General features: G+C 39.9%; 1 protein-coding gene across 1 annotated transcript in view; it reads left to right on the forward strand.

Annotated features, from left to right (window-relative positions):
- The window catches only part of Cped1 (cadherin like and PC-esterase domain containing 1), a 273,880-nt gene that overhangs the window by 241,926 nt on the left and 7,327 nt on the right, over window positions 1-24,627 (forward strand). Inside the window, exons 18-21 of the mRNA XM_059257422.1 lie at window positions 6,905-7,125; window positions 7,367-7,468; window positions 8,123-8,210; window positions 10,894-11,040. Of these exons, the coding sequence (XP_059113405.1) occupies window positions 6,905-7,125; window positions 7,367-7,468; window positions 8,123-8,210; window positions 10,894-11,040 (558 nt within the window). The remainder of the gene's footprint in view (window positions 1-6,904; window positions 7,126-7,366; window positions 7,469-8,122; window positions 8,211-10,893; window positions 11,041-24,627) is intronic.

Below are 24,627 nucleotides of genomic sequence, written 5' to 3' on the forward strand. Positions count from 1 at the left end.
TGAATCCTTGCTTCTCCATGAACTCTGAGTGGGACATTGATAAGCACGGATCAGCAGGACTCTGTACTCACCCTGTGAAGCAATTTAGAAGTGCGACAAATCTGTAGCTGAAAAAAAAAAGCAAAACAAATGAATTAAACAAGCCTTGTTTTGTTTGACAGTTGAAAACAGTTCAGAGTTTAAACGAATAGGAAAATGTCTGAATAAAGAGTACAGTTAAGAGAGGGAAATAGAGGTCATAGGCATCAGTACTAGATGGATCGGACTAGTGGTTGCTTCCTTCCTTTAGAACAATAAGCCAGAGCACACCAACTGATTATCCAATACCAATGTTTACCCTGGAAACACATATATTCAAGTAATATCATATGTACTGAGCAGGTTGCATTTATATATTTAGGAGTACACACACATGCACACACAAAAATACATATGTAACAGCAATTAAAGAAATAAAGGCCTTGAAATTGAAAGGAGGTGGCCTGTGGCAGTTTGGAAGAAGGAAAGAGAAGGGGGACAGATATAATTATATTAAAATCTCAATAAATAAAATTGTAATAAAAAAGAAAGTGAAATAGAAAAATCAATATTTAAAGAGAATACTTAAACATGGCTGTTAAACAGAAAAGGTGACTTAAATTTTTCAAAAGACCTTTAATATTAGTTGTCCCTCCCCATATTCCCCTTTTTCCCTCTCCTCCCATTCCTCTCCCCACTTAATCCTCCTATTCTAGTCTCTCTACTATCTCTTCACTGCTTTATACTCTATTTCCCCTCCTTAGAAGATCCCCTTCCCCCTAGTCTCTTTCTAGCTACCTAACCTCTGTGATTATATAGATCATATTCATTTTTCTCAACAGCTAAGTAATATTCCATTTTTACTTTCATATACCACATTTCCATTGTCCATTCATCAGTTGATGGACATCTATGTTGTTTCCAATTTCTAGCTTGAATGAATGAATAAACGTTCAGCAATGAACATGAATAAACAAATATCTCTGCAGCAAGTTGCAGAGTCCTTCTGGTTTATGCCCAAGGGTGGTACAGCAGGATCTTGTGGTAGATTGATCTTCAGCTTTGTAAGGAACCTCCCTCCACATTGATTTCCATAGTAGCTGTTTCAGTTTGCACTCCCACCAAAGAAAAATAAGTGCTCCCCTGTCCCTGCAGCCTCACAAGCATGTGGTGTTACTTGTTTTATTTATGTTGGCCATTCTGACTGGTTGATGTAAGATGAGATCTCAAAGTGGTTTTAATTTGTACTTCCCTGATGGGTAAGGTTGTTGAAAGTTTTCATTTTTAAGTGTGTCTTAGCCATCTCTGTTTTAAGTTGTGAAAACTCAGTTTTGTTCTATATACAAATTTTAACTGAGTTATTTGTTTTCTTGCTGTTCAGTTTTTTTTGTTTTGTTTTGTTTTTGTTACTGTTCTTTATATATGCTAGATACTAACCCTCTATCAGATGTATGGCTGGTAAATATTTTTTCCTATTCTGTAGGCTTCCACTTTCCTCAAATGGTGATGATCTTTGCTGTACAGAAGCTTTTTAGCTTGATGAGGTCCCATTTATTAATTGTACTTGATGCCTGAGTTATTGGTGTCTTGTCCAGAAAGTCCTTCCCTGCACCAGTGGGTCCAAGCCTGTTCCCTACATTCTCTTCTATTAGGTTCAGGATGTCTGGTCTTATATTGAAGTCCTGATCTATTGGACTTGAGTTTTGTGCAGAGTAATAGATATTATAGATTTATTTTCATTCTTCTACATGGTGACATCCAGTTTGACCAGCACCATTCATTGAAGATGCTGTTTTTTCTCCGGTGTATATTTTTGTCTTCTTTGTCAGAATATCAGCTGTCTTTAGGTGTATGGAATTATGACCAGGTCTTTAACTCTATTCTATTGGTAAACATGTAAATTTTTAAGTACTGTTTTAAAGTTGTGTAGGATCTTGGACATTAAGGTGTTTAAAGTTTTGAAGTGTGGGCTGAATTATAATATTTCTTTAATAACACATGAATTCCATGAAGATTACACAATTCATTGTTGTTTGTCAGTCTCAATAATTGAGGTAAATAAAAAGACATAAGTGTCTCTCTTCATTATCACCAGTTAAGGGTGACTTATGCATGATGCCCTCCTCCAACAACAGGCCACATGAAATGATAGTAGAGACAAGTCCTTTTGTTCAAGGAAAAAGTAATAAATCCACCTGCCATTACAGAGTTGTTTATTTTCCTTTTCTTGCCCAATTTTGTGTGATTAAAAGCAGCTTGCTTAAATTACATTTATTTTTGCCCCAAACAGCAATTTGGCGGTGCGTGTATAGCCAATATAATTAAAATGCATAATTGGAAAACATTCATTCATTATAATCATATCAAAATTCACAGAGAAGTGTTTTGTTGAGCTAGATTTTCATCATGACCTAAATCTCATTAGCCATCTCATCCACCTCAGCTGCACGTGACCGCTGAGCAGCCTCTTGCCTCATTGACGGATGGGGGGTACCTCATGAGAACCCTGCTTCCCAACCTTGAGGCTCCACAGAATCGCAGTGGGGCTGGGTAAACAAAGCAACACAGTTCGAAGGCTGGAGAGATGACTCAGTCATTAAAGGCTAGGCTCACAACTGAAACAACACAGTTTTAATTCATCTATTTGACCAACATGGACATACTTTTGTGCCAATCAGAAATGTTCAAATCACTGCAGACTTAAAAGTATAACAAAAGAAGAGGGCTGGAGAGATGGCTCAGTGGTGAAGAGCACTGGCTGCTCTTCCAGAGGATCCAGGTTCAATTCCCATCACCCACATGGCAGCTCACAACTGTTTGTATCTCTCCAGTTCCATGGAATCTGGCACCCTCACACAGACATACATGCAACCAAAGTACCAATGCACATAAAATAAAGACAAATCATTTTTTAAAAAGTTTTTCAAAAGAGTATAACAAAAGAATAAAGACAAAAAAAATAAAAAGAGAAAGCCTACTTTCCTGGTACTTAGCAATACATAAAGCAGTGTGTTTGCTAGATCCCCATTGGGGGCAGGGGCTGGTTACTGTAGCATTTTATTGCCAAAGTTGATTATTGCTACAAATGCTTACTGGGCATTTGTATTTAATGATCACATTTTTTCCCTCTTTGATTACTTCTGCCAACCACTACCTTAGGACTCCAGTGTAAGGTCATAGTTTTTGTGGGAGACTACTTGTCAACTCAATAGACAGCCACAAGTATTTGTTATGATAATATAAGCCTTTTAAAATTGAAAGTGTCCTTCAAAATAAATCATTTATTTCCTTTATAATTCAACAAGAGTGAATTATATAAAAACACATAAAGACTGAATGTGAACTACGTGACTGAAAAGCCATGTAACAGATGATATCATTTAATTGTGCTCTGTGCACTGAATAAGCTGACATTTTGAAGTTAGGTATATGTCCTTACTAAGAGCACCAGCTTATCTCTGGCAAACCTATTTCACCAACAGAACAACCTTAAGATCACAGCTGAATATTTTAGTTAGATTTTATCATTTCTGCCTTTCATAAATGGAAAGACTTGGGTAAATTAACCCAACAGGAGATTCTTCCCAGACCTGTGTCCTGACAGCTGTCTAGAACCTGCATAAAGAATAATATCTTGCTTGCTAGTGATGGAGCAGACAGCGTCTACCAGTCTGCATATAGCTCTTACTGGCCGCCTATCCACTATGGAGACTTCCTGTGCCCTGTTGAGAGTGCTCAGAGGAAGGCGGTCATTGCTTCTGTCCTCCCAGCAGCGTTTTGCTTTACAGGCTTGCTGCACACGGTGGTAGCTGGTTTGATGCAGACGAAGGCAGCCAGCTGGGCCTTCAAAACTTCTTACGTCTACTGCGTTTCTCTGTGCGCTAGTGAGCTTCAACCACCCTGCAATGTGCACTGGAAACGAAAAAAAAACACGCTGCCCATCTTTCTTGTACTTTGGTGCCGGCACACATTCATATTGCACTCTCGGACTGTCAGTAATAAGCTCTTGACATCTCACTTAAGCCCTCTGGTGCTGTTATTTCCTCTACTTGGCACATAAGGAGACGAACCCTATTTACTTAAAATATTATCTAGTTAGTAAAGGGCAGTATCTAGGAATTTGGAAACGGCACTAATATGTTTCTGAAGCACGTTGGTGGGCTTTAGATATTACCATGTGGAAAGATTGAAAATCTAGATGTGTGGGCACTGTTCTTGCGGTAATAAGTAATTTCTTTGACTTGTCTAAACTTCCACATCTCCCTGTAGTCCACATTTGAGATATCCAGTGTTTGGGATACCTAGTGCAAGGCTCACTGCCCAGGAAGGACTAACTTCAATATGAAAATAAAAAGAAGCAATGAGAAATCTTCAGTATATTTAGCTGGCATTTGAAAGGGGGAGGCAGGAGGATCATGAATTAGAGGCCAGTTTGGACTTTATAAACCCTATCTTAAAACAATAACAATAAAAGTTCTATATCAACTATTTTTAGCTTAGTGTTCTGGATTGAACTGTATCAACTCCATCAAATTCACATGCTGAACTTCTAACCCCTAGTTACCTAGAAAGTTCAGACATAAGGCCATTGGAAAGGCAAATGGGATAAAAGAGGTCAGATGAGTGGTCTTCCAAATCCAATATGGCTAGAGCCTTTGTAGTCAATTAGGGCACAGATGCATAGAGGAAGACCATGGGAAGACAGAGAAGACCACCATCGACCAACTGAAGAGTCCTCGAGAAGGAAACAGCCCTCTCCACCCCTTTGGATGTGTACTTCTATCTTCCAGAAATGTACACAAGTAAATTTCTGCTGTTAAAGCCTCTCTATCTGTGGTAAACAACTCCAACAAACTAACACAGGAGTATGTGAGTGGTTGCAACTTCCTGAGGAGTTTTCCTAGTAGCTCAAAAGTCCTCTTGAAAAGTAAGAATTCTCCTTAACCTGTTGCCACAAACCTGTAATCCCAGATATTTGTGAGACTGAATCAAGAAGCTCAGAAGCTTGAGGCAGATCTAGGCTACAGAGCAAGTTCAAAACCAACCTGGGCAACTTAGACCCTATCTCAAAATAGAAAGTAACGAGAGGACTGCAGACAATTCAGTGACAGAATGCTTGCCTAGTGTGAGTGAGGACCAGGGTTCCATCTGCCACTGAAAAATAAATCACTAAAGAAATAAAAAATCTAGACTGTAAAACCAGAGGCAAAGCCTTGCAAGAGTCAAATTGATTTCACTATTTTACTGTGCTAGAATCTTATCACCCCATGGAATTTGACCACGCCCATCAGTGAGGGGTCTGCCATGTTCTTCTGTTTAGCAGCCATATTTACAACAACAGTATCGTACCTGAAGGCCAATTGGAGCAGCTTTCTAGGCTCCCTCGTGGAGGTTCTTCAGCATATTGTGAGAATTACAAGCCTTTTCAGATTCTTCCTAAATTCACCGTGAATGGGAAAATGAGAAGTGATGGTAGTGCATGCTGCTTTGACTTTAACCGAGGGAATATGCGCATCACTGAGGGAAAAAAATCTCAAAGAGAAAGAACTGAAGAATGAGTTCAACCTTAGCCAAAGCACTCAAAGGAATTGTCTACAGGGAAAGTACCGATTACTTTCAATTCACTAAGTACTTATCACGTGCATGTATGGCACTATGAGGGAAAGCAGACTTTGAAATGTATCTTTCAAATACTTCTTAATAAGACATGGGGAAAGGACACAGATGCAAGTAGCCATAACGTCATGTAGCTTTTGATAAAAATCTATAATGGAACTAAAATTTAATGGAATCATAGAATACAGAGTGAGTCACTCTAGTTGGGGCACTAGGGGAGGAGACCTTTGATAGGAGCGTCGTTGATGTCGTTTCTGATGGTTGACAGGTGGGATTGTACAGGGAGGAACTCGCAAGGCAGATGGATTAATACAAGGGAAAAACAGATGTTGTAGAATACAAATCATGTTCTATGAGAAAGCCTAAGTCTGTCCCAATATGAGGAGACGCAATGCAAAAGTGGGCCACTGACCTGCACTTGAAGTCAGAGAACCTGGTTTGAGTCTTGAGTTCACCATTTACTAGATTTATGACCCTGGTCTTCCCAAGTCTCAAATTTCCCATCTGTGGCAATCTCCATAGAACAGAAACTCGTAAGCAATAAAGTCTCAGTCACTGTTAGCCGAATCTAAATAGTTCAGAATTGACTCTGTAGGGAATGGTGGATGAATATAGTTTTGAGCATGCAAAGAAGATAATGGTGAATGAATTGGAGTGCAAAAAGAAGACGTGAGGGATGTGTTTACAATAGTACAGCTTCAAGGTAGAACAAGCGTGAAGCTGGCCTGGGCTGGCAGTGTGACAGACTTCACTGGAAAACAAGTGTCACTGGGATATGCAAAGTGGGGTGTGAAATGCTGCTCAGAAAGGTCCCAGTCCCATGTGACTTTCTTTCTTTGTTTTTTGAATAATGGCATGACTTCCATGGAGCTACTTCCGTGGTTTCTCAGTTTGCAGATCTATCAAATGAAGATTGAAAATCTTAAGTATCCCTAGAGTTCTGCAACATTCCGTGGATCTTTTTTATCAGTAAGACTTGTTACCTGATTAGGTGAATATAATTAAAGTGATAGATACAAGGGAGAGAGAAAGACTGAAAATAAAATGAAATGGAAGTTTTACACACTAATTAGCAGATCAGGAGATGATGTCATTACTGACAACAATATGAAAGAAATAAAGGAACAAGTTTGGGGGAGATTATGATGGGGAAGATTAAGGATGTTTCTAAAGGTCGAAGGGCTGTCCTTCAGTTAGATGTGTAATTTTGTGCACATTATATTATATACCGTGTAGACGCCCGACCTGACAGCTAATCTTTTCTTTCCAGATTCTTTTCATCGGAGATTCCACCAACAGAGGAATGATGTACTATCTTATTGAAAGACTGAACGAAACACTGCAGGAGTGGCAGAAGGTGCATGGTACTAAACTCTACCCCAGTGTCAATGGGGGGAAGACTTTGATCAGTTACTCCTACTATCCCCAGTTCTGGATAAGCCCTTCATTGAGACCAACATTTGAGAAAGCACTTGAACATCTCCTGCAAAGGTACAACGGAACTACTATGAATGGCAAAATGCCACCATTGTGCAGTTATAATTGCACACTGTATATCAAATGTGCTGAAAAGCTTAGATACCCACTAATGTGGCTGAAAACGAGCTGCAAATGACAAGGAAGTCTTGTGATCAGGAAGCCAGACATGGTTCATTGAAATGTGAGGCAATCCAGTTAAAATGTTTACCATCTGTTCTAAGCAACATGTGTTGTTTTTCTTTCTGGGTTTCAGGTCACATCCCCTAGAGAATACTGACCAGACAGTATTGGTTGTTGGTGGTGTTCAGTGGCTTAATTCCAATCACCTGCAAATTATTCACAAGGTTTTAAAGAGGTAACCCTGTAAACACTGTCATCCATGTCTTTATCTCTTCTTTGAAAGTACTGTGCATTTAACCCAACTTCATCCAGGGCTTATTTAGAGGGCAGATTTGGAATTTAAAATTAGAGATTTAAAGGTGAATTTTATATTTCAGAATGATTTTATATTCAATCAGGGATCCTTAGCATCCTAATTTAAAATTGCTCCAGATCAAAACCTATTTATCAGTCAGATATGGTAGTACATACCTGTAATTCAAACATTTAGGAGGTTAATGTAAGAGGGTAGTGAGTTTAAATCCAGCAAGGATTACAGAGTAAGACCTTGTCTCTTATGAACAAATGTACATATATATTGAAAGTACTAAAAACATTGTCTAATTCTTTCTCATTGCTATATAAATGCTTCTTCAGATGAAACAAAGTGATTAATGTATTTTAAGCATGTTATTATGATTTATTACTATTATTGAATAATGTGCATTAGCACACAAAATTCCATCTGCAGAAAGTCTTAATATAGGACAAATAAATAAAATGGGAGTTTAGTCCTATATGCAAATGATTACATTCTAAAAGAATCCTGTTGTATATGTTTATATAATTAACAAACATGTAGAAATGCAACTGAAGTTTTTGACTTTAAAATTCTGATCATTTCATTCAGGGCAAATTTGCTCAATATCCTGGTGATCATCAAAACTTTGGGGATTGGATTTCACCTGCCAGTGGATGGGGTGCATTTCCTAACACAGGTAAGCCCATTTCTTCTAGGCTGCATGCATTTATGAATCCTGATAGCAAAAGATCCAACAGGCATTCTACAATACTCATCAGCCTTCATAAAAATAAAAATCATATTCCTATGATTCCAAGTACATCGTGACTGTTCCTGCAGACCAGGAGACCACAGCTCATAAACGTGCTATAAATAATACACAGAGTTCAAGAAAGAAAACAACAAGCTGTGGAAAACAGTACTGGACTCATAGACAAGAGAGCTTGTATGTTCACCTTTAGAGTTTATAATAAGAGACTTCCCCTCCTTGAGATTCATGCTGAAGCCACAAATGGAATTGTCAATATCAGTGAATCTTCTGGGAAACAGTATCTAATATATATACATAAATGAGTGATATCATTGTTTTTCCAACAGTTGGATCTCCACAAATGAAGGGCATTAGGTGCCTCTGGCTAGTTCTTAAAGAGAGGAAATTTGTCTCAGCACTAAAGTAAAAAAAAAAAAAAAAAAAAAAAAAATAGAACAGAAAAGAAAAACATCTGTAAGTCAGAGAATCTTACTCCAGCATAGAGACCGGCCCAAGTTTATACACAAGTGCAGAATCACAGTTCAGGGGCAGAGTGTGAATTTAATCTAAGCAGGCTAAGATTGCTTTTTGTGTCTGTGTTGAGCCAGTCTAGCTTTTTCAAGCACAGAGTGGAATCCGCCTCTCCTTACTCGAAACTTTACCTTCCTGAATGCCAATTATTCTATAGTGCAAGAGAACTGTGGTCCAAGTCAAAACTCTGAATTCACCAAAGTGAAGCTACCTTGGGTTTGGGTAACAAAATAAATTGGGACATTAACTTCTAGGGAACAGAAGGATTTAGGACAACTGGGGATTAGGAGGGGGAGGATTTTTTATAGTTTTTTTTTTTTTTTCTGTGAGTTAGGAGCTGGAACCATTTTAGTGTTACTCAAAGGCTTCGAGTCAGGGCTGCAATTCATTCCTGAGACTCCAGAAGCACCACAGTATTTCTGTTCATAGTGTTCTTCACAGCAGCTGGTACTTGTGACCCTCACTTACATTTAGGTTGTTAGCTCCCAACCACTGGTCTTCTGCACTTGCTCTATTGTAGACCCTGTGTTAAGATGCCTCCTGCCCCCAGAGCTGTGGGATATCCCATCAGTCTTCACAAGCAGAGTGGAGACAAAAGGTGGGAAGGAGGGAGGCAAAAAGCAGAAAGGAGAAAGGGCCCAGAGCCAGTGAAGACAATACATCGTTCTGAACTCCTATCCTATTCTCTCACAGCTGTTCAAGATGGGCCTTTGGCCTCCTTTGTGGAACCACCCCTTCTCACCAGAGCATAGATATACATGTACATGAGGACAGGGAGGGCTGTACACACACACACACGCACACACACACACACACACACACACACACACACACACCAAGCTTGCCATGCTCTCAGTGACTCCTAGGCCGTTAGATCAACGCTTCCCCTTCAAGGATCATATTCTCCCACACCTCCTCACTTTGGTAAATTCCTAAGGCCCATCAAGTACTAACGTAAGTGTCATTTCCTCTGGGGCTGCCTCTTTAAGAGGTGTCTCTAGTCACTGACTTTATCTTAAAGAAAGCACTCTTCTTTAAGTGCTAGATTAAAATAAGCATGCAAGCCCAGCAGAGGCAGCAGAAAAAAATACGATGTGTACCACTTCTTTTAAGAAACTTAACCAGGGGGCTGGAGAGACAGCTCAGTGGTTAAGAACACTAGCTATTCTTCCAGAGGTCCTGAGTTCAATTCCCAGCAACCACACGGTGGCTCACAACCACCTGTAATGAGATCTAGCACCCTCTTCTGGCATGCAGGCAGAACACTGTATACATAATAAATAAATTAATTAATTAAAAAAAAAAAAAGAAAAGAAACGTAATCATTCCATGGAGCTAGAGTAACTGATGATGCTGTCCCTCCCTGACAGAGTGAACCTGAACTAGAACTGAGCCAGATTCAGTCATTGCCAGCCACACAGCAGGGAAGGTGGGAGGGATGTGATCCGGAGAGGCAACAGCTGGACCCTTTGCCCAATTTTGCTGCTTCCCCCAAAGCATCCTCCTCCACGTCCAAGTAGCAAATCTCACTGAAAACTATTCTGGAATTCTGTGTCATGGTTCTCTTGCTCCATTTCTCCCAACAGTTAATCCTCCTGGTGCATTTCTCCTAGTAAAGGACTTACCGTGGATATGCCCATTTCTCCAATTAGAGTGTTGTTTTACAAGCACAGGCCACACAATATGTACCCTTCCATTCTGTCCCTTAGCAAGAGGCTAAGCAAAACTCAGGTGCCAGCTAATATTCAAGTGGCTTAATTAAGTGAGAATCCAAGTAGATGGAGGTCTACCTAGTGGTATATAAAACATCAGTTTTCAATTTGAGAATTTTAAATACATTTATGATCAATAAATTTAATTGTTTTTAGGTAAGGAAGACATTCATTTATTGTTGTGTTGTTTATACATAAGCAGTTATGCTGATGTTTTGAAAAAATTAAGGCACATTTTTATTTTTAAAATTGATGTGAAATTCATCTCTCAATACAACCAATCTTGGTAAAAGAAGATGACATTTCCATAATGTCTGTTTGAGTTACTAAATCATAAAATAATTATTTGTTAATCAAAACTTAATGTCTCTTGCTTGGTAATACAGAGTGAAGTACAAAACCTACATAAAGAAAATCTGAGCATTCTGGAAGCTGCCAAAAAATATGGCTATGAAGTAGTAGACACATTCACCATCACAATGGGACGACACAAAGAATTTCTGCAGGGCAATTGTGGATGTCATTTCCATGAGGTATTTGTAATGGCTTTCAGAGTTTTGTAGTTTGGGGTTGCTGGGTTTAGTTTTGTTTGTTTGTTCTTATACCTTTAACGTATTGTCTGTGTTGTTTTGCATGAGAAAAAACATGCCAAAAGAAAAAAAATGTATGTCAAAAGCTTTATGACCATAAGCTTTGTAAAATGAAGTGCTAGAAGTTAGTGTTCAGACGTGGAAAACCCAGGATCTTGGGTGGATGAAGGCAGGAAGATGTGGAAGTCTGAAGAGGGCTGCTTTCTCCAACAGATTTCATAGGTTCCTTCCACCAGAAACCCCAGTGAGTTTATTAAGACTGCCTTCAGAAACATCGGGGAAGGTTAGTCACAGGAACGTATGGTTCGAAGGTATCTACATCACTGAAAAGCCCACCCCAACACGGGTGATAAACCACAGAAGCGGCATCCCCAGAGTCCCCTCCTCAACCCTCAGGCAGCTCTGCCATAGTCTTCTCTCGCCTGCAGCTGTCACTGCTTAATATAACCTCTGGGATGGTACCTGAGAATCCAGGAGCTTTCTGGGCTTCTTGAGTCTCGTAGTTTCTTAGCTGCTTGAGTTAGGCGAGTCTCCCACCTGCCTCTAGAAGGGAACGCTTCAGTTCAGAAGAAACAGACATACCACAATTAGAATATGAGCTCCCTTGTCAACCCTTGTGTGGGTTGATGCAGACGTCAGGAGACTCTGCTGACCCTCAGATGAAGGGTACCCCAGTTTACCTTCTCATCAGATCTTAATTCACTCCACTTGTTCTTTCTTGGTTGGTTTCCCCTTACAACCCAGAATACATTTAGTCAGTTGACGAGTGAGATGGCAGCTACAGTTTATTTCTGATCCTGTTTATTTATTTAACTGGCTTCATTCCCTCTTGGTCCCCAGATCCTCAAAGCTACCCCAAAGCCATCAAGACAGTGCCTGTTCTCTACGCTCTGCTGACAGATGCACATCACTTTTCTTTCTTTCCTTCCTTCTCTCCTTCCTTCCTTCCTTCCTTCTTTCTTTATTTTCTTTTCTTTTTTTTTTTTTTTTTTGGTGGTGGGGGAGTTCAAGACAGGGTTTCTCTGCATATCCCTGGCTGTTCTAGAACTTGCTCTATAGACCAGGCTGGCCTCAAACTCACAGAAATCTGCCTGCCTCTGCCTCCCAAGTGCGGGATTAAAGGCATGCACCACCCCCACCCAGCCACATCATCTTTTTATGTGACCAGTGACACTAAATCTCAGAGAAGTGAGAGCCAGCAACCATGGTGGGAAACATCGAAGTTTTGAACAAACAACTTGAAACTTGGCCATGTTGCTGCATAAAAGATTTTAAGTTATAGTATGCTGTGTGTCTACTAATTACTTCCATAAGGAAATATACCACCCCTAGAGTACTTGTCCTGTTTATAAAAACTAAATGCTTAGAAATACAAACCCGGGCAGTTTGGGAGAGAAAAACAAAAACAAAAAACAATGAACCATCCTAGGATCATGGTGGGTCACAAAAGCAAGCCAATTGTCACCAAACTCACAGAAAATTGGCACTTTAAAAACCAGCATGCATTTTTTAACTTCTTTTGGAAAGTGTTTACTTATTTATGTTTCTATAATGTGTCTTTAACTAGTACACTGGAGGAAGGATGTGTGTTTTTCTTTTTCAGTATTAGTGCTCTGAAAGACTAAAAAGGAAATGTCCTCCAAAGACTTCGAGCCCAGCTCCAATTAAAACCAGAGGATGTCCTTCCCACATGATTGTATTACATGTATCTGCTGTCACAATGTCAGTCAGTTTATACTAATAGTCCTGGAATTTGAAAACCACACACACAAAAAAAGATTCTTTGAACCACCAGCAGTAGAACACTGATTTAGAATTACTTCCTCCAGCAAAAGCTATCTTTAATTTGAAAAAAAAAAAAGATTTAAGCAGGGTAGCTAAAATATTTCACTTATGAGGTTATAGTTTTCCTACAGTGATCATACACAGATTGTTTTCTATCGGCTTTCTTCCTGTCTTGAGGGCAAACCATGTGCATCTCCCACAGATGATGTCAGCTGATTCCTGAGTGCTGAAATCCATGCTCAATCTCTCATGATTTCAATAAAATTGTCTTCCAGGAGCATTTGCCTTTGCAAATAGAGTATGGGGTTGATGAGGTCGTCTTTCTCAATTTACCCCTGTGCACAGGGTCTCCAAACTCATTCATTGATTGTGAACATGATCACTCTTTATGGGCAGTTTGAAGCACTTGTGTCTCACTCAGGCCGTCTCTCATGATGACACTGACATTTTATAATCTTTCTAAGGTGTCACATAATGAAATGTTAAAAATTCTGTTGACTCTCATTTTTTGCTTCATATTCGTTTTATGAGACTGGCCAAAAACAAGTTCACCTTAAAATAATAGCAAAAACAAGAAACAGTAGTATTAGAACCTCAAGAGTTTTGGTACAGGAATTTTATCCTCTTGTACTCAAAAACTGTCTCCACACACACTCAAGAATACTTTCAAGGAGTCGGTATAATCATTTCGGTGAGACCTTAACATCCCATTGCTCTGTGGTCAGGATTCTACTGCAGACACAACAAACCTGCTTCTGTGGCCTCTACTTGTCACAGGTGAAACTGGAAGTCTTGGAAGCCTCTTTTGTCTGCCCAGGCACCGAAAGATATTAGGCTATCACCGAGAATCTATAAGCTGTCTCCAAATGGTATGACTCTATCTTGACTAAAAAGTCCTCAGTGATTAGCAAAGAAAGTGTTCCTTTTTATGAGTGGGAATGGAATCTTATTTTCCCAATGTTTATTCAGGATAACGAACAGGATCCCAGGAGCTCTTGCCCAACAGAGGTTTCTGAGGGTGCCTTTCATTGTGTGACAAACATTTACTGTGAAGAAGCAGAGACTTGGAAACTATTTGGAAATATCAGCCCAAATCTAGTTACAGAAAGGATAAACCCACAATTGCTGGGTGGTTATTAATTAGCCTAATCAGTTGTGCAGGCCTTATGTAATAGCGTTAATGTCTTGCAAATGTGACTGTAACTGTTGACTCAGGCGACAGAGAGCATCTGGCATTCAGACCTAACAGGTTGCCTTGGTATGCAGACATGGAAAGAAAAGAGGAAGGCATTTCAGCTCTCTGTGAGGGATGGTTTTTCCATGATTCTTTACTCTTAATACTACACACCTTATTATTTGACCAAATCAAATAAATAACATGATGGAGCTTAGAAATAATGTTTTTCTCTTACACCGTCACATTCCAAAAGTTTAGAGTCTAAACACAACAAGGACTGAAAACAAAATACCTTTGGACTGAAGATGTAGCTCAGCGATAGGACCCTTAGCACTTGCCTAGTGTACGTGAGGCCCTAGCTTCAATCCTCAGCAACACACACACACACACACACACACACACACACACACACACACACACATTTCTTAAATTCATCAGTCTATAACTGAAGTAATGACTTTTGAGGAGAAAAATAACAAATAAAATGAATACATAACTGATACAGAAAATCTGAGAATTTACCTATTAGCATGGTTTTGCTTTTTGCAATTTTTAAAAATTAGACATAATTACATCATTTCCTCATCCCTCTCCTCTTTCCAACCTTTCTCCTTCCTACGTCCCCCCTTGCTCACTTCCAAATTCACAGCTTCCTCATCCCCAATTAGGATTGTCATGTATACACAAATGCATAAATGTATAAATGCAACCTGTTGAGTTTAGTGTTATTTGTATATAGATGATTCCAGGGCTGACCACTTGTTATTAGAAGAACAATTAGGGGCTCATCCCTGGGGAAGACTAATTCTCCCTCTCTCCATGGTCATTAGTTCCCTATAGTTCTTTGTCTAGGGATGGAGTCCTGTGAGATTTTTCTCCCCCAACTTTAGCATGTGTATTGGTGGTATTGTCATCATCTAGGTCTGGTTAAGCAACCATGCTGTTGAGGTGCATGTTCCCTGTCATATCATAGAGACACAATCACATAGTTGGCTTCCTGGTCCTCTGGCCCCTCTTCTATAATCTTCCCTAAGCCTTAAGTATGGGATTGTGCTGTAGATGTATCCATTTGAGCTGAGTGCCCCATGATTCGTTGTTCTCTGCATTTTGACCATTGTGGCTTTCTGTAATGAGAAAGAGAATCTTTCCATCTGTTGCAAAGAGAAGCTTCTTTGATGAGGGATGAGAGTTACACTTATCTGTGAGTACAAGGGCAAGTATTAGGAATTGTGCTGGTTTATTAAAGTAGATATGATAGGTTCTCCTCTAAGATCCATGACTTCACTATCCCTGGATAATTGGGTAGCTTTCCAATAACATACATGATTTCCTTCCTGTTAAGTGGGCCTTAAGTCCAATCAGACAGGTGTTGGTTACCACCTAGATATGAGTGCCACTACTGCACCTTTAGGGATATCTTGTCAAAGCATGGGTATTTGTAATAAATTACTATGACTATGACAATTTTCTCAGAAAATTTTTAAAGTACTCTAAGAACTTCCCTACAATTGGGAAATAGGCTGGAGAATGCATTACAGGGCTCCAAAAGGAATCTCTAAAGCCATATGTCCCCAAGGCAAGACTTAAATCCCCTTTAACCTTTGTTCTCACTAGTATGCCCTGTCCTGTCACTTATAGTCTGAAGTTTGTTTTGCTTATCCTTCCTTACCAGCTAACAACCCAAACGAGTCAGTTACCTAGTCCTGTTTACATACGAATACTTTTCCAAGCCTTTGCCCGGCATCCTGTTCCAAATACATCAGTCTTGTTTATTCTTTGATGCAATCATCCAGCATTTGTTTAGTGAGTCCACTTCTTGAGCTAAACAGTAGAAAGTAAAAATAAATAAGGCACATTTGTTCCCTGGCCTCAACATATTACTTAAATGTAAGTTATAAAAACCCACATGATACAATATATAGAGTAGCATATTAGAGATATTTAGAGATATGCAGAGGCCATAGTGGTTACACCAAAAAAGAGGTACAGGACATGGTCTAAGGATTGAGTGAGTCTCCTCTTTAAAAAAGAAAGAAAGAAAGAAAGAAAGAAAGAAAGAAAGAAAGAAAGAAAGAAAGAAAGAAAAGAAAAAAACCCTGCTCAGTTGCATTGTGTAGGAAAACTGGCTCTAGGTCCAGGGATGTAGGCCCTTCTGATTCCATGGAAAATTGAGTAACTCTGAACTGACATACTGTTCTCATGGAACCATGAGCAATTCTGGATATTGCTAGATATTTTAGAGCATCACTAAAAAGGGGGGACTGGAAAGAAATAGTCAAGGACTGAATCATGGTGAAAGCTTAGCATTTGATCCTGTAGGTGGCACTGAAACTCTTACAGGGAAGAACGAGGTGGTAGCATTTTGTCTGAAAAAGTTAGAACCCAAGACCTGAGAATTGTTGCTACAGTATTTGCTGTTCTTGCAGAGAACTAGGGTGTGGTTCTCAGGACGCACATGATAGTTTACAAGTGTCTGCAACCCCAATGCCAGGGTATCTGATGCCCTCTTTGACAAGAAAATTGCACCCATGTGTTGCAAATATACATGTGCAGGCAAACACTGGTGATAAATACACCTATTTTTAAAAGTTAGGACATACAACCAAATGTGGAGAGAACTAAGCCAAGAGCATAAGTTAATTTTTCCAGAAGTCACAGGGGAGATGGTAAAGGCCTACAACAAAGAGGGCAGAGGCAACAGTCGTAAGACAGAAGTGGACAAACTCAAGCTCTATTTAAGGAAATTAATCTGTAGGTTTTATCTGTGGAATGAAGGAGTGGGAAGAATCAAAGAGGATTCCTAACTTGCACGACTGATTAGCGAGCTGAGACAGCAAGTGAGACAAAGAATAACTGAAAAGGTATCCGCTTAGGGAGAAGATGATGAGTTCAGTTTTCAACATGTTGCACTTGAGATGCCTGCAGGACATCCAGGTGGTGTTCTGAGCGGGCAGTTGGATACACAGGTATGAAGATCAAGGGGCAGGTTGAGACTGGAGGTAGGGTTGGGAGTCACCAGTAACTAGGCAATAGTTGAAGCCATAAAAATAGATCAGGAAAAGCTTGGGGAAACATGATCATGTAAATTTAGAGCATGAATTGTTAGAAGCAGAACTGCGGTATGATTTGTATAGTTCTAGGTTCAGTCCCCTGGAAAGCCAGAGTGAAAAATTCTCAAGACAGAACCAACAGTGTCAAATGCAGTAGACACTTCATTTCAGATAAGGACTTTGAAATCCTCATTGTTTTGGTAGCAAGAAGGTCCTACTGACACTGAATGTATAATAAGATACTGGTGGCAGGAATGGGGGACTAGCAATTGTAAAGATATGCCCAATGGGGGGAAAAGTACTTCACAAGGTCTTTTATCTAATAAAAAGGGGGTTGTTGGATTTAGAAGAGAAAAGGAAAAGCCTTCATCATGTTTGTTCACTCAAGAGAAATAATCGAGTTAAAATACAGCTAAGACTGAGGCTGATGGAGCAATGCTTCCATCCACTAACCTGGGCAAGGGGTCAAAGTCACTGATGCGAGGTGGGGGAGGTGTGTGTCTCTTCTTCCTTCTCCTTTATTTGCGATGGGTTATCTTGATGTTTTCATTACATGGCTTCTAGTTTCAAGTGCTAGGACACTTCTTTCCCATTCCCGTACCACCCCACCCTCTATTTAGAAAACTGATTACTGGTAGTTCCTTCTGTATAAAATGACCAGGACTCATTCCATTACCTGCAAGAGGATTCTCACATTTTCTACAAGCAAATTAGATTAGAAAGGGGTCCGTACCTGGTGACAGTGTTTCAGATTAGCGGTCAGTACCTGGTGAGGATGGATTCATTAGCCATGAGAGACCTCAGGCTTTTCTAAAATGATTGGATATAAAATGCTGTATTAAAAATAGTATTCTAACTTTGGAACACTCTGTCCTAAATGGGATGTCTTCATCAAACCCCTCCCGTCAGGGCTTAAGGAGCTATGCAAAAGAGGAGGTGGAAAGATTATAAGAGCCAAAGGGGGTGACATCAAGGAAATAGTGTATCCCAGACACAACAGAACCGACACACATATGAACCCACAGAGACTGTGGCAGCATGCACATGTCTAAGCCAGATGGAGTCCTAGTGCTGAGAAAGGAAGTGAACACAAGCCCCCATCCCTAACCCAGAACCTATCACCAATTGACAACCACTTGCAAAAGAAAATTCAATTTTCTCCAATGGCATCTCCTGGGTATATTAACCACACTTAAGGGTAGGCCCCATGCCTGGTGGTTGATAGCCAATACAAAACAAACTCATTGGTGGTTTTGTAGATTTTTTTTTTGTCATATATTCCTTTCTTTGGACATCTTTAAAATCTTACTGGTGCTTGTATATTATGGTTTCCAGTTTTTGTCTTTACAGATTGTATGTGTGTGCTGTGCCTGTGTGTGTTTCTTATGCTTTGTTGCTGTTTTTATTATTATCAGCATTATTATTTGTTTTCATTTTATTGCCTCTTTTCTAAAAAGAGAGAGAAAGAAGATGTGGGGTCAGATAGGTGGGGAGGATCTTGGAGGAGATAGGGGAGGAAAAAACAGTCAGAATGTATTGTATTAATTTCCAATTAAAAAAAGATAGTACTCTATCTTGAAGGGTTGGTTCTACCAATGAAATCCGAGCCTTTCTCTTAAGAAGGATAATTAAATGGAAGATAAACAAAGAGTGTCATTACTCTTTGTTGAACTGGTATTATGCCTCTCAGTGAGGTAACTATCCATCCCATATTTGCAATGCCAGAACCAAGAACATTAGTATGGCTAGGAAAGCTGACCCCTCGGCACTTCATGCCGCATGTGGTAGATCATAATATCTAGAAGTTCAATGCCAACTTTAAAGAATCTAATTAAGATTCTGAACTGCCTGGAGTAGCATTGCCCATACTGTTTTATGCTCTGTCTTGGTGAGGACAGGATCTATATTTGAAAAATACTATACCTCTTCTTTATGGATTTTTTTTAACTTTTTATCTAAAATTTTTTTTTATTTTTTTATTAAGAAATTTTCTACTCATTCTACATACCACCCACAGATCCCACCCCCTCCCTCCTCCCTCTTCCCTCCTCCCATCTCCCAGCCCTTCCTCCCAAGCCACCCCACATCCCCACATCCCCCAAATCAAGGTCTCCCATGGGGAGTCAGCAGAGTCCGGCACACTGAGCCTAGGCAGGTCCAAGCCCCTTCCCACTGCACCAAGGCTGTGCAAGGCGCCACACCACAGGCACTGGATTCCCAAAAGCCTGCCCATGCACCAGGGGTGGATCCCAATCCCCCTACCTGGGTGTTCCCCAAACAGTTCAAGCCAAACAATCATCTTCCGTATCCAGAGGGAGGCTACTTTATGGATTCTTAAATAATATTAGTATACCAAGTGATCTCAAAGCCATTACAATAAATAAAGTAGAACTTGAGCTGAGAATGGTGGTGTATGCCTTTCATCCCAGCACTGTGAAAGCTGAGGCAGGGGGACGATTGAGTATAGGAATTTGAAAGCAGCTTGAGCAACATAGAAAGATGACAGAAAGTAAGATGTTGTCTCAACAATTAATAATTAGTTAATGTCTATATTAGTTTAATACAGTTTTTTCCAAAGTCTTTTGAACATGACAGAACTTTTTTCCTTTTATTTCACATGTTCATTTACATATTTAGTATATATAATACATGAGTTTAAAAGTTTGATCACTTTTTCAGTGATGGTACTTCTTAGACTATCCTTCATATCTGCTCAATGGGAGAACTAAAGCATCCTTATTCCTTATTTCTTAAGCATTGTCGTCCTCTGAAGAGTCAACAAGTCACGTCCAAAGGGCAGTCATTGTAACCAGTAGCCACTATTTACCTCCCATTGCAAGTGGCAAATTCATCCCTGGGCTCCTATGACCCACAGATGCCATGAACCTCCCAATGCTCTGCCCCAGCACAGCATTGTTGGTAGCCCTGGGAATGGTACAGAGACCAGATGTCGAAGAAATGGTGACCACCCCCCAACTTCAGCAAGCCCTGATTTTTTTTTCTTACAACCTTGTTCTCCTGTCTGCTCCACTTTAAGAATAGCTATTCACATCACACTATTGATGGTGGAAAAGCAGGCATAGCGAATAGGTCTAAACAACAGGCATGGTGGGAGATACACAAATGTGTCTCCTCTTTCACTGGGTTCTAAAAACATAAAGCTATCTACCTCACCCCAAAGAACTCATCTCATAAAATGTGACTTAGCAGGTAATGGAAACTACAACTTCAGATGCCTAGGTGAGAGAGGTACCAGTGGGAACCCATGACTGTCTAAGTTACTACAGCCAGATAGTGATGCCAAACCTGTCAGCCACTGAGTCCTTTCTCCAGGTTCATGAGTTAAGAGCCTATACCCATGCTTACTGTATCTTACAAGTGAACTGCAGAGTTGGAACCGCAAGCAAGGATGTAGTAAAGAACAATTTAGTCTCGAGACTGGAAAGATAAAGGTAAAATTGATACCTGGCCAACAGAGCTCTTAAACCTGCTCTCAGACCTCCTGGAGTACAGCAATCAAAACAAGACTGCAGATGTCTCCTGATGAGAAATGTGGTCCCTTAAAAAGACCAGTGCTGTTAGAGCAAATCCCTAACGGGCATCCGAGCAGTAAAAAACATTGGTTACACAAAGTATCTCTGAGAGACAGTTTCATGTCTTTGTTTTGTTTTGCTTCTTGCTTTGTTTGTTTTTGAAAGTCCCTGTGGCCCAGGGTTTTCTAGACCTCATTATATACTCCAAACTGGGATCACTAAGAGATCCTTTAGTATCAGCATCCCATATACTGGAAGTATCGGCCTGAGATGCCGTTCCCAGGTTGATGCCTTATTCTTTCTTTTCTTGATGCCTTATCCTTACATATAATTTTTTAAGTGAGAGAAAGAGAGAGAGAGAGAGAGAGAGAGAGAGAGAGAGAGAGAGAGAGAGAGAGAGCTGAAGCAAACACATAAGAGTTGACTTCCAAGAGATGTGTATAACTAGAGTACAGTGGAGACTCAGCTTACAGTCAATCGGACTAAGGGAATGTTTGAGTTAAGGACAGGGAATCACTGGGAAGCTCCATGGGAGAGCAAGACAACAATCTGTAACCCCATGTATAATCAAACTGCTCACTTTAAAGCACAAGTTACTCCTAGAGTCAAAGCTGAGGACCTAGGGCTGTGGTTCTCAACCTGTGGGTCTCAACTCTTTTGGAGGTCAAATCATCCTTTCAATGGGTCACCTAAGGTCATTGGAAATATCAGACATTTACATTATGATTCATAATAATAGCAAAGTTACAGTTTTGAAGTAGCCAAGAAACCACGACATGAGGAAGTGTGTTAAAGGGTAGCAGCGTTAGGAAGGGTGAGAACCGCTGAGCTATGGGCTCAGCGCTCAGAGAAAGGAGTGTTATGGAGGAGGGAGACAGCAACAGTGTGCTCACTGGAAATCCGGAAAGCCTCCAACACAACAAAACTCAACCCTTCAAAAATTTAATCTTGTGCCCTGATCCTCAGCATCTTTGTCTCATTCAAAACTTGGACTCCCTTGAAGCGATAGATTTTTTGAATGTGCCATAATTAAATATTTGGGGAGCAAGTGAAAGGAGAGCATTCCTTGTTATTTGACAAAAGTGTGTGATGTTCTGAAATGTAATTAAAAAGTAGAAATACCAGCTTCTGGCTGTTTCCTGTTGCTTTAGTCTGATCCCATGTCTATGGATTCTTGGGCTTCTTTTCCATCGAGTCATGATTTTGAGACTAGCTAGCATGCAGAGTGACTCTCAATACACAGGACTTCAACAGTACACACATCTAAGATGACAGCATATTTCCTGTGGTCAATCACATGTTATCTAGCCTTAGGAATCGGTCATCTCGCTGCTCTTCAGACCTTATCCACGATCATCATTCAAGTTTGCAGTCAGATCAGCCCTCTGATCCTGTCCAGGGCAGTTCTGGAACACTTACACCATGGAAATTGTTTCCTATTTTGTTCTCTGAGCCTGGAACCACATCAAAAGTCCCTTGGAGGTTATTCAGGCCGAGATCAGTTTTAGAAAAGGTATTTGCTTGTCGCATATCTGCCTGACACATTTCCAGTTCAGCAAGCCTGCCCTTTCTGTACCGGCTTTGAATTTTGGAAAACTCAAAGTTATTTCAGTTCGTAGCTATTAATTGCCATAGCAAGACATTCATTCTGATGAATGTTTATGTGAAATTAATTTTGAGTGTTGAAATTGCTTAATAGTTAAAGTTGCAATGCTAGTTTTATGGTGTGACTTAGAATAAGTTTCCATTTGTTTGGGAAGTCTTAACAAAAGTCATAGGTCAAAACTAACCAAGTTGAAATGTGGCATTTCACATCCTTACTGAGCAGGGGATATACTACGATCACGAAGGTGGTTTTTCCCTAGGCAGGCCTCATCCATGGCATTCCGGATCCATTGCTGACCCCTGCAATTTCTTCAAATGTGGGAAAATCAAATGCATTAATTTGTGGCAGTCGCTGACTGAGTTCACACTCCCCCCTGAATAAAATAAATGTGGCATTTCTACACATTCTAAATTATCTCTACGCCCACATTTTTACTTACATAAAAATAAAAGAAGACCTGCCATTGCAAACTGAGAGATATCTCACCATATTTTTAAAAAAAAAAATCTACTGAAAAGTGAAAGTTACTTCTGGGGGGCTACAAAGGACAAAACTTTCATTCTCCCTGCACTGAGTCAGACATCGGGTACCTGATCGCCTGTCGAGGTTTTATATGCCCATCACGTGGGTTTCCACTCTCAAATTATTCTAAGTACTGCAGTTAGCAGATTGACATATCAATTATTATTGAAAGACTAATTTTTACTTGAAAATAAGGTTGGAAGTCCATTACCATGACTACCATATTCTAACCTAGATCTTTGCTGCAATAAATCTTTATTGTAAGATGTGCTAAATGGTAAGACTTTATTATATTGAACAGTGCTATCATGTTAATAGGCTGTCACGTTTTACGAAGATCAGTTGTCCTCTATTTCTTCTTAATTTGAAATGTAGTTCCCAGCACGAAATTTAGAAAGTAGGGAAAATAAAAAGGTAAAAGGACTCACTTTGGATTAAAGGTGGTGAGAGATGTGTTATTCAATACTCCTAATTAAATACTGCAAACATTTGCCAAGTCATATATGCATATGCCATTAACTCTATTATTATTAACCACATGTAGTGGGTCCTTTCCTTGCTAGTAGGCATGCATACTGTCCTCTGTAGCCAAGCATAGAGCAGTGTTTGGATGTGTAGCTTAGTATTAGTCCCTGGCAGAGGTGATCTGTGTGCCAGTTCATCTGGACCCTTTGTCCTGATTTCATTTATGTTTTCTAACCACTCACATACACTGTTTGTTGGTTTATTGTCATTGCTCAGAAGTAACCTAACATTTGTGCCACTAGCTGCCCTCTTCAAAGCCACACTACACTTGACACATCAGTTGGATTTTAGCAATCCCAAATGGTCCTCTGACTTTTGGGAGGATCCCAACTTGGATTGTTTCCACACGAGATCAAAGGAAAGGAACTTTTGACTATACAGGTATCAAACATCTTCTTTGGCATAACGTTTCCCACCCTTAAAAATGTGCCTAAATTACTTTTTCTCCACGTTAGAGATTGAAGCTAAAATAAGATGATATTTTGACACCTGGAGACAGGTAGCAGTTTGAAGGCTGGATGCTGATTTTTATGAGTAAGTTCAAAGAACTAATGGGCATGGAAACAGATTCTCAGGCCTACCATAAATTAGCACTGGTCTCCTTAATGTACTTGTGAACTATTCATTACATGGAAACAACATGATGCCTGACCTTGTAGATCTGGTCCCAGACAATGTCTTTGAAGTCACTTCATTCTTGTTCCTACTTCAAGTATCTTAGACATGTGTCTTTATATAGTCCTCTTGAGGGTAGGGACCATATCTGAATTCCTTCATGTGTTTTCTAGCGCAGAGAACTCTGAATATTGAAAGATGGGTCTTACATGGAGGGGAGAGTCACTAAGAAGCATGCTGTGCTCTGCTGACTCCCCAGGGGAGACCTAGATTTGGGGGGATTTGGGGATGCGGGGTGGCTTGGGAAAGAGGGCTGAAGGGTGGGAGGAGGGATCTGTGGATAGTATGTGGAGTGAGTAGAAAATTTTTTAATGAAGAAAAATGAAAGAAAAAAGACTATAGCATAAAATAAAAAAAGAATTTATATATGAAATATTACCTTGTTTTGTTTCTCTTTTGCTTTTTCATTGCAAAAGGATTATGTGAATTTTTGTTCACTCTAAGAGTTTAAAATAAGTATACACAGTAAAACTAAAACCCTTGCCTGTCATTATGGACATTTGCAATGTGGTACATAGCTCTTGGTTGGTTGGTTGGTTGTCTGGTTTTTTGTTTTTTGTTTTTGTTTTTTAGACAGGGTTTCTCTGTGTAGCTCTGGCTGTCCTAGAACTCCCTTTGTAGACCAGGCTGGTCTCGAACTCAGAAATCCACCTACCT

This window comes from Peromyscus eremicus, chromosome 3 (genome assembly GCF_949786415.1).
Source record: "Peromyscus eremicus chromosome 3, PerEre_H2_v1, whole genome shotgun sequence".
NCBI lineage: Eukaryota > Metazoa > Chordata > Mammalia > Rodentia > Cricetidae > Peromyscus > Peromyscus eremicus.